Here is a 9,773-nt window from a genome sequence, read left to right on the forward strand (position 1 = left end):
GAAAAAAAATATCAATGATAGCAAATGATTACAGATGTGCTCTTCTAAGATCTTCAGATACCACTAAGGCTGTTAGTATTACAAATAGGAGGAATGTGTAATAGAATGTGTAGGTGAGTAATGTCTTTTTCTATAAACAACACAAAGGTACATGAACAGGGACTATATACTGATCATAAACACACTGGTGGGGATGTACATTTAAGAATTTTCCCTGGGGGAATAAATAACATTGGACAGAGGCAAGACCTAGAACTCCTCCCATACCCATTGTTCTTCATATTCTTGCTATGAGATAGGAGCACAAAAGCACACAACATGGAATGAAGTATTTATTATTGCTCTCTGCAATCTCAGGCCATGTAATACACAAAAAGAACATAAAGTTAAATGAATAGGGAGGAGAAATGATCAGAATGAAGGGTCAGGTTAGAGCGTAGGGGGAGACTATTCCTTTCCAGGGTAGGTTTTCACACTTGGTCATATGTCCATGATGAGCTGCACACAAAACTCAGGCTCCTGACGTCCCACCAGACCTAGTCCTTGAACTTGCAGATATAAGGTAGCATCGCACCGCAGTTATAATCTCTCCATTTCAGATATCCTAGAGAGACAGAGGAGCTCAGGTAGATGTGGCTGGTGGAGCTCATGAACCCAAGGTACAGGCAGCCCAGATTCTGGCGTAGGATTCACAGCCTCTCCCTCATCCTCAGCAGTGTCCTACTCCAGGGGAATGGGACTCAAAGAAAGGAGAGATGAGAAGGGGTGGGAGAAGATAAACCAACCCTACATTTTCTTGCTCAAGGGGATTCTCTGGCGGTCACACTGAGAAATAGGGAAAAAGAGGATGGAGAGGTCTGGCAGAAAGGAGCTCCTCTGTTACTTACCTGTGCTTGCTGACAGACTCCCACAGTAGCCAGGGTTTGGGTTGGTGGAGGGGTGTCTCTCCCAGGCAAGGTAATTCAGCACATCCGTGCTACTCCACTCCCATCCACCTGCATTGGGCTCATAGCCCTAGAGAGGATGGAGTCTAGTGAGGTTGAATGGCCATTAAAGGGCTCCTTGCAGGAACCCCTCCCCAGCATCATGGAATTTGGTCTGCTCCTCTAGATGCTGCCTGGGAGCCAAAGCTCTCCTCTGGGAGACTCCTCCTAACTCCTTGCTCTTATTGACAAATCCTGAAGCCCATAAACACAAAGACCAATAGACCCATTCAGAGTAACCTGTCACTGACTGAACAGCAATGAGTGATGCATATGTGATTAGCTTCTGAACCTCAAAGACAGTGTCTGTTCCATAGAGCAAAAATGGATCGTCTCTTCATTTAGGAATCACTCTACACAATATGTGTAGACTCTGTGAAGCTCAGAGAACTGAATTACATGGCCTCACGTGCAAATTAAGAAGCAGATTAACTTCAGCAGAGGCAAGAGACTTCCACAGAACTCAGCTGTTCAGCTGGCCACAAGGTCCTCCCTTTTCCCCTAATATCCTCCTGTATCTTTGAGCTCCAAGGCTCTCTAGGGCATTTACTGGGCAGACACAGGGGACAGGGAGTGGGCTCGGGTGGCAATAGCAGCTTGAGAGGTTATAGAGAGAAGATGTATTCATACCTCTGTGGGATCATGGAGCCCCATCCAGATGTTTGAGTAAGTGTTCGCACTGTTCTGTACTAGGGAGGCCACAAAGGATGCCTCAGCCCCACTGAGCACAGACACAAGGTGTCCCGAGGGTCTCTTCTGGCAGGCCATCTGTGTGGGGAAGGGAGAGACTCAGGGGAGGCCTGAGACATCACTGGGAGACGGGCAGTGCAGGGGTAGGGGAGAAGAGGTATACATGCAAAAGATGAGGATGCTCACCGTCACCCCCAAGGAACTCTGGAGAATGGAACCCCCACCACCACCAGGTCTCTAGTGTACTTGCCCTTAAAACCCCGACCTGCAAATCCAAGTACTCACATCTGCGTTCATCCAGGATTTTGGTGTCATAAACAAGGCATAGCAGTGGGAGGCATAGGCCTTGGAGCCTTTGGGACACCTGGTCCGTGGAGTGGGCACTTCCTTTGGCGAGTCTTCTCCTAGGATGGAAGGACACAAAAGAGAGAGAAGAGGTGAATAGGAGACTGGGGATCAGGGTGGGAGGTGACCTAGAGGAACATCTGTGGGGTCAGTGCTTTGGGAAGTGATGCCAAAGTCCTGACTGCCTCTCACCACTGCCAACACTTTCAGGATTTCTTGTTCTTGAACCAGCCCCACGAAATGAGGAAACCTCTCCTTTCTTTTCATCTTTCCCATTCACAGTCCAACCCTTCCCCGCTCTAGGATACACATTCTTGCCCTGGGTCCTCATTTTCCTTCCCCTTATTTTATTTCTGTCCCTTCACACTTTCCTCTTTCGCCTACCAACATAAATGAGAGTGCACTGACAAGAAGCAAAGGACCTCCTTGCGGTGCTAGTGGACCACTGTGATGCCTGCCACCCCTGGTTACCCTGAAGGATGGTGTGGTGATGGACGAGTTACAGGCCATTTCATGGTGTGGGGATATATGTCACCAGTACCACAAGAGTCTTCCTTCTCCTCTTGGCCCTGAGCATTCGCAAGGACCCAGTGTTAGAGGCAGAGAAATCTCACCTTGGACCTGAGACAGGAGCATCAGGCAGGAGAACAGCATCCAGGACATGCTGGGGAGGTCCGTGTGAGGCCGCATCATGTCTGTGACCTGAGGAAGCAATCAGATTTCACTAAGAGAAGTGTGATCAGAGAGAGGACATATAGAGATCCTTGTCTTTCCTTTGTTAGTCTCCTAGGAATAAGTTCATCTTAGTGACATCCATCCCCTTGTATAGCTCTGGAAAGAACTAGAAAATCTGTACATGCTCCTACCCCATGAGACCTCCCAAGCCTGCCTGTGCTGAGTCTCAGAGCTCCTGTATCTGACAGAGATCCTCCTGTATCTTCCCCCAAATATGTACAGTATAGCCCTTTCAATGGTCTCATCTTCTGTCAGCTTCCACTCACCTGTCTTGCAGGGATTTGCAGTGGTTTGTCTTGTCAGAGAAGACTGTGCTTTTATAAGAAAATTAGAAGGAGGGGCACTCAAATGAATAACCGGAATGTGGAACCAGAACAAGGGTCATGGGGAAGGGCTTGGCCTGTATTCCAGGAGATTCCCGCCATGGGGAGAAGTGTCTTCCCAGTAAAGCCTGGGAATTGCCACAGATGTTGCCTCTTTCCTGTTAACACGCCAGCACTTTCCCCAAGAACAGGTGAAGTTTGAACTTTCCCTGTTCTTTGCCAAATACTTTGTTCTGAAAAACTTAAGGCAGGGGAGGCAGCCCTACGGCAGAAATTCTGATGTACATAGCTTAGAAAATATAGTAGCATTGGATAGTTAAGGAAAATGTCCAGAGTGTATTTGATTAATCAGTCAAAAATTCATTCCTGTAAGCATATATATGAATTTTTTTAAACTTTGGCCAGTAAGAGTAAAAACTTTGTCCAGTAAAAAAAAAAAAAAAAAAAAAAAAAACAAAAACTAGTAAGTATAAATCGGTGGGTATAGGAATTGGAAGTGCTGGTGAGTGCCAAGTATTGGGAAAAGAAAGTTGAGGGAAAAGAAAGAATTGAAACCAAGAACACGAACAGGAACAAGTTCAGAGCTGCTTCCTCAATATTATGGCAAGGTGTGAAGGAAGCGTGGAGCGATAGTGTCTAAGTCAGAAGGAAAGCCGGGTTCATAAGGAACAGCAGGTAGACTTGCCATCTAGCTGTCTCTGTGTAGGAAGACTGAGAAATAGTTCCTCAGTTTAGTTCTGTACTCAGAAGGTAGGTACTCTGTAGGTAATCTGATACATCAAAGTAGCATTTCCATTGTGAGTTCCAGACCCACGGGTGTCTTCAAGACCCTTTCAGAGGGACTGTGAAGTTGTAATTTTCATAACAATACTAAAATGGTATTTGCCTTTTTTACTGTGCTGACATTTGCATTGATGGAGCAAAGGCAATGGTGGTTAAAAGTTCTGGTGACATGGCATTAATCAAGGCAATGGCATCAACCTGTATCCTTCATTTCCAGGCATTTACAAGAAACAAAAAAGACATTTCACTTAAAACTATCCTTGAGGAATTTGATAGAACAGTAAATACATTTAATTTTAGTAATTGCAAACCTTGAATACATTGCTCTTACTATTTTGTGTGACTAAATGGGAATCTGCGTGCTAAACTATAATGGTTGTCTTGAAGAAAAGCATTTGTAACATGGAGTTTTACTCCACGTTTTCATGGAACACAATTCTTGAGAAACGGACTAGCAGAAAAACTTTAGTTATATGCATATGGGCATATTGTTGATATTTTTTCAAATATGATAAAAACAAGTTAGTAAATATTTTTAAAATATCTGTTTTAATACATAGTATTATAAATAGTAAATCATATGAATAAAAACTCTTTGGAATCCAATAATTTTTAGAATGTAAAAGTATCCTAAGATCAGAACAATTTGAGAACTTCTGATTAACATTAAGCTATCAATTTCTAGAAAATCTGGACCCAGATTTCACATTACAACACAGGGATACAATCTCTAGTCTAGAAACTCTACAGGACAAATGATTCCATATTCTTAAACATGGAATTTAAGAAAATAATGCAATATAACACACTTAAGTTTTAAGAGATGTTCCAATCAAATATAATGTATGAACTATGTTTAAATCCTAATTTGAACAAATCGAATGGGAAAAATAATTATTAGACATCTGACTAAAAGTGAACATTGAAAATGTTATGTGATTATATTGCTTTTAGGTGTGATTATGGAATTATAATTATATTATTTAAGTGTTCTCATCATTTAGAGATACATAAAATACTTAACAGACGAAATAAGTTGTTCAGAATTTACTTAAAAATAATGCAGTGTGACGGGTTTCTGGGTAACTCAGTCCATTAAGCATCTCTTGATTTCAGCTCAGGTCATGATCTCCTGATTTGTGAGTTTAAGCCCTGCATCAAGCTCTGCACTGACAGCACAGAGCCTTTTTGGGATTCTCTCTCCCTCTCTCTGACCCTCCCCTGCTTGCTCTCTCTCTGTTTCTCTCAAAACAAATAAATAAACTTTAAAAGATGCACAATAATCCAGTGTAATTGAAATATAGGTGAAATGAGAGCCCATGAGGTGAAGGTATCATTGCTTGGTGGTAGATACAGAGGTTCATGGTATTATTCTCTTTGGTATAAAAATTCTTTTTTTTTAATGTTTTTATTTGGTTCTTTTTTTTTTTTTTTTTTTTTTTTTTTGACAGACAGAGACAGAGTGTGAGCAGGGAGGTGCAGAGAGAGAAGGAGACACAGGATCCGAAGCAGGCTCTAGGTTCTGAGCTGTCAGCACAGAGCCCGACATGGGGCTGGAATCCATGAACTGAAAGATCATGACCTGAGCTGAAGTCACAAACTTAACTGGCTGACCCACCCAGGTGCCCCTGGTATAGAAATTCTTAACAAAGAAGGGATAGATAGTAATTCCTTAAGATGATAAAGAAACCTACAGAGATTCAAAAATAAGACAATGGAACCATTTCCTTAAAAATCAGGAGAAAAAACATTCTATATTCCCTGATTATATTCAACAATACCATGTTATAAAAAGTACCCTGATGGGTGCCTGGGTGGCTCAGAGTCAGTTGAAGGGCTGAACATACAACTCTCTGTTTCAGCTCAGGTCATGATCTCATGGACTGGAGCCCTGCACTGGGCTGTGCACTGACAGCACAGAGCCTGCGTAGGATTCTCTCTCTCTCTCTTGATCTGCCCCTCCCCTCTGTATGCTCTCTCTCTCCCTCTTGAAATAAATAAACATCAAAAAAGTACACTTGGAAAGGATAAGGAATATTTAAACATGCAGGAGAACAAGGGGAATTATTATTTGTGTACATGATATATTTTCTCCATAGAAAACCCCAAAGAATCTCCAAACTGTTAGAATCAATGAGAGAATTTATCAAGCAAGAAAGAAATCAACATATAATTTCCGATTGAATTGTATTCCAGTAACAGAGTTAGAAAAGGTATTTTTAAGAAAGATATCCTACCAAGAAATATATCCAATAAAAAGCAGTGAAGAAGACCTAAATATATGGAGAAATCTATCATGTTTATAAAGAGAAACAATCAATACCCTAAAGATGCTTTGTCTATCTGTATTGATTAATGGAGGTGCAATTATAATACTAACAGGATATTCTTGGTAATTTGATAAACTAATATAAATATAGTCAACAAATTTCTGAATAAAAACAATGAGATTAGTAATTTTGTTTGACGATACATGAGTGAGTTTGAGCTCCAATTCTGTGTCTCTCTTTCTCCCTGCCCCCCCCCAAAATAAATAAACATAAAAAAATTAAATTTGTTTGACCATACATGAGGACTTTTTACTATAAAGTATTATGTGGGAATAGCAAATTTGACCAGGAATAGAAGAGAGGGCCTAAAAATATAATTATGATTAATGGAAACTGTAAATATAAACAGATCATTGCTGATCAGTAACAGAGGATGGGCTAAATGATTTCAGTTAATTGGTTATTCATATGAACCAAAGTAATTAGAATCTATCTCTTAAAACACGAAAATAAAACGACAACCCCCCATTCCAAGAAAAAAAAATCAAGAGAATTGATGACTTAAATACAAAAAACGAAAAATATAAAGTTATATAGGAGATAATTTAAAAACAATATTTTTGACTTTGGGTTTGGAATGTATTTCTTAACACAAAAGGCACACATTATTAAATATTGCTAAATATGACCACCTTAAAATAAAATACAAAATTAAAGTAAATGTATAAACGTGAATGAGAAAGAATGCCTCAGACACATAATTGACATAAGTGATATCTGGAGTATGTTAATAACATTAAAAATCAACAAGAACAAGAATAATCCATTAATTAGGAAAGTGACAAAACATGAGCATGGATTTCACTAAAGAAGAAGCAAAGTAAACAATACATATATGACACTATGTCAACTTCATTAGCAATGAGTGACATTCAAATTAAATTTAAATTTAAATTATAAAAATAAATTAAACAAATTAAAATAAAATAAAACATAATACACCTGCTAGATTGCCAAAAAAGAAAGTTTTATTTCCCAAAATTTTGGTGAAGATTTGAAGCAATGAGTCCTCTGTATTTTTGATAGATGGTGGTATAAATTCATAGAAGCTCTTGGGAAAACTGGCATTGTCTTATATTCTGATTCTTAATCATTCAACTCCTAGGATTTTACAATTTTAATATGCATGCCAAGTGGTATATCCAGGAATGTTCATAGCATCCTTATTTACAATGGCAAAAAAACAAAAAACAAGCCAAATGTCCATTGACAGAGTTGGATATTTTGTGGTTTAAATAAGAAAAATAAAACATTACAGCAGTAAAAATGAGGGAATCACAGTTACAAGCATCAGTAAGGTTAATATCAAAGATATAATATTGATGAAAAATATCAAAATATAATATAGAAGATTATATAATGTATAATTTCATTTTTTTAAAGGCCCAAAACAAAATAAGACAATAATATATCATTTAGGTATATGTATATGCGTAATAAAGTTATACTAAGTAGGGGAATGGTAAATTCGTAATTCCAAACTATTACATCTAAATCAAGGGAGAAAAAAATTAGTAGAATATGGATACAGGAAGATTAAAATATATTAGTAGTTATATATATTTTAAATTAGTAGGTATATATATTTATATATTTTAAATGTACTTGAACTTTAAAAAAATATTTTTAATCATATACATGTTACATATATTGTCTTCTACACATAAAATATATAATAGAAATTAAAGAAAAAATACTTAATTTTAATTGAACTAAGTAATGTAGGGAGACTAGAAATAATTTCAAATGGCCTTTAAATTATTGGAGTTAGCTCATAGAAATCAATCTAAAACAACTGTTGAACTTCAGATAAAGGTTCATGAAGATATTGGCCAGTCTACATTCATTTGAAGGCTTCACTAGGGTTGAAATATCCACTTCCAAGATGACTCCACTAACATGCTAAATTTGTGCTGGCCATTGGCAGGAGGGCTCATTTCCTCATCATATGGATCTTTCCATAAGGCTTTCAGAGTATCCTTTCAGCATGGTAATTGGCTTCCTCCAGCATGAGTGACCCAAGGAAGAACAAAGCAAAAACTTCAATGGCATTTAAAACAGCTTCAGACATTGCACATGGTCATTTCTGCAATATCTTATTGGTTCAGTGGGTCACCCCTCTCCAATATGGTATGGAATTACACAAGAGCATAAATACTAGGAATCAGGGTTCATTGGGCGCTACCTTAATAGCCTGTTATCAGAGTTGGAATCTGATACTTTATCAGTCACAAGCCAAAAATCATGTGTAAGGGGCCTGGTACTTTTTTTTCCCCTAGGAGACTCTTATGAATCTATGTAACATGTATAATTTGTACATGAGAGGAGGAATTTCACTCAATTCCATCCAGCGCCTTCAAACTCCAACTAAACTTGGATGTATTACTAGTCTACTAGTCTCACTAGTAGAAGAGACTAGTAGAAGATAGAGTGCTTATTTCCTATCATCTAAAGAATCTGATCCCTAGGGCCCTAGCTAGCCAACATGTTCAATTATAAACTGAATTTATCATCATTCTCTTGTTTAAAATCTTTAAACTATTTCTTCATTACATACTCTTTTGATTACCTCTTACCACATAGCAACTATCCCAAAGTTAGTGGCTTAAACAACTTACTATTTTTTCTCATGAATCTGTGAGTTAATTGGGTTTACTTATGCAGTTCTCCCTTGGGCTTTCTCATGCGGATAATAGCTGGAGCTGAAGTCATATGAAGGATCATATGGAACAGACTCCAAATGTGATCACACAGATGGATGGTAATCGATGCTGACTGTTGGTCAAGAACTCAGTCAGGGCTGTTAACTAGAGTGTCAACACAGGGTCTTTTTGTGTGACTTGGACTTCTTATAGCATGGAAATTTCAGAATAGTAGGACTTATGTCACTGTTGGCTATGGATCCCAGAGGGCAAAGCAGAAGCTGTCAGTCCTCTTAGACCTAAGTTGAGCAATGCCATTATACAATTTCTACCATACTCTATAGGTCAAGCATGAGTTTATATTCCCCAGCATTAAGAACATTAAACATTCAGTAATGTTTACTGAATAAATTAATATATTAATGCATAATAATTTTTATAGTTATGGCAACTGCATTTAATTTCATAATGCTTTATGGTTTAGAATACTTTATTTCTCCCATTATTGTCTTATTTTGAGTAGACGTCTTTATATTCCCCTCCTTGGATCTGTGTTTCTCAATTTTCCAATGAGGATGTTGAACAAAGAGCTCTCTGGGGGACATTCTACAATTCTATTGTTGGCCGGAACGCTGGAATATCATGAGTATGGGGCAAGAGAGCCTCTGGAAAATAGAGTTATTGTTCCCATATTAAAATATCAGATGATCTTTGGGAAGTCCATGTTCATATATTATTCCCTCAGAACAAGATTCCATCTTATTCCATTTGTGAGCAAGCTTTGTGAGAAGTACACTAGCATGAAACCAGTCTGGAAATGAAGCCACCACAGAGAATTTTCACTCTATTGTTTAGTATCAGCTATTAGAAACAACTTATTTCCAAAATGAAAACATGCATTCACTTAGCTGTCTGTGCATATTTGCATTAATATAAATAACT

At 38.3% G+C, this 9,773-nt stretch overlaps 1 protein-coding gene across 2 annotated transcripts; it reads right to left on the reverse strand.

The window, feature by feature from the left end:
* Window positions 1-319: 319 nt before the first annotated feature.
* On the reverse strand, window positions 320-3,048 carry LOC144615945 (lithostathine-like). Of its 2 annotated transcripts, none has more exons than XM_078444646.2 (6): window positions 3,020-3,048; window positions 2,633-2,720; window positions 1,959-2,077; window positions 1,614-1,751; window positions 888-1,014; window positions 320-604 (listed from the first exon to the last, which is right to left on the reverse strand). In XM_078444646.2, the coding sequence occupies exons 2-6, from the start codon at window positions 2,709-2,711 to the stop codon at window positions 537-539; spliced, it is 531 nt and encodes a 176-aa protein (XP_078300772.1). In that variant the 5' UTR covers window positions 2,712-2,720; window positions 3,020-3,048; the 3' UTR covers window positions 320-536. The 2 variants fall into 2 exon arrangements, with proteins under 2 accessions (XP_078300772.1, XP_081651375.1); XM_081795249.1 differs by lacking the exon at window positions 3,020-3,048 and adding an exon at window positions 2,885-3,007.
* Between the last annotated feature and the right edge of the window lie 6,725 nt (window positions 3,049-9,773).

Source organism: Panthera onca, chromosome A3, assembly GCF_046562875.1.
Source record: "Panthera onca isolate mPanOnc1 chromosome A3, mPanOnc1 haplotype 2, whole genome shotgun sequence".
NCBI classification, from domain to species: Eukaryota; Metazoa; Chordata; class Mammalia; order Carnivora; family Felidae; genus Panthera; species Panthera onca.

Bases quoted from the DNA above. Each gene is read 5' to 3' on its own strand.
- LOC144615945 (XM_081795249.1), bottom strand. From the start codon at position 2,998: ATGAGACCATTGAAAGGGCTATACTGTACATATTTGGGGGAAGATACA. The intron at 2,721-2,884 runs GTAGGAGCATGT...TTGCTTCCTCAG, and splicing joins GGCTTGGGAGGTCTCATGGG to GTCACAGACATGATGCGGCC. The intron at 2,078-2,632 runs GTGAGATTTCTC...CTTCCATCCTAG, and splicing joins GCTCCTGTCTCAGGTCCAAG to GAGAAGACTCGCCAAAGGAA.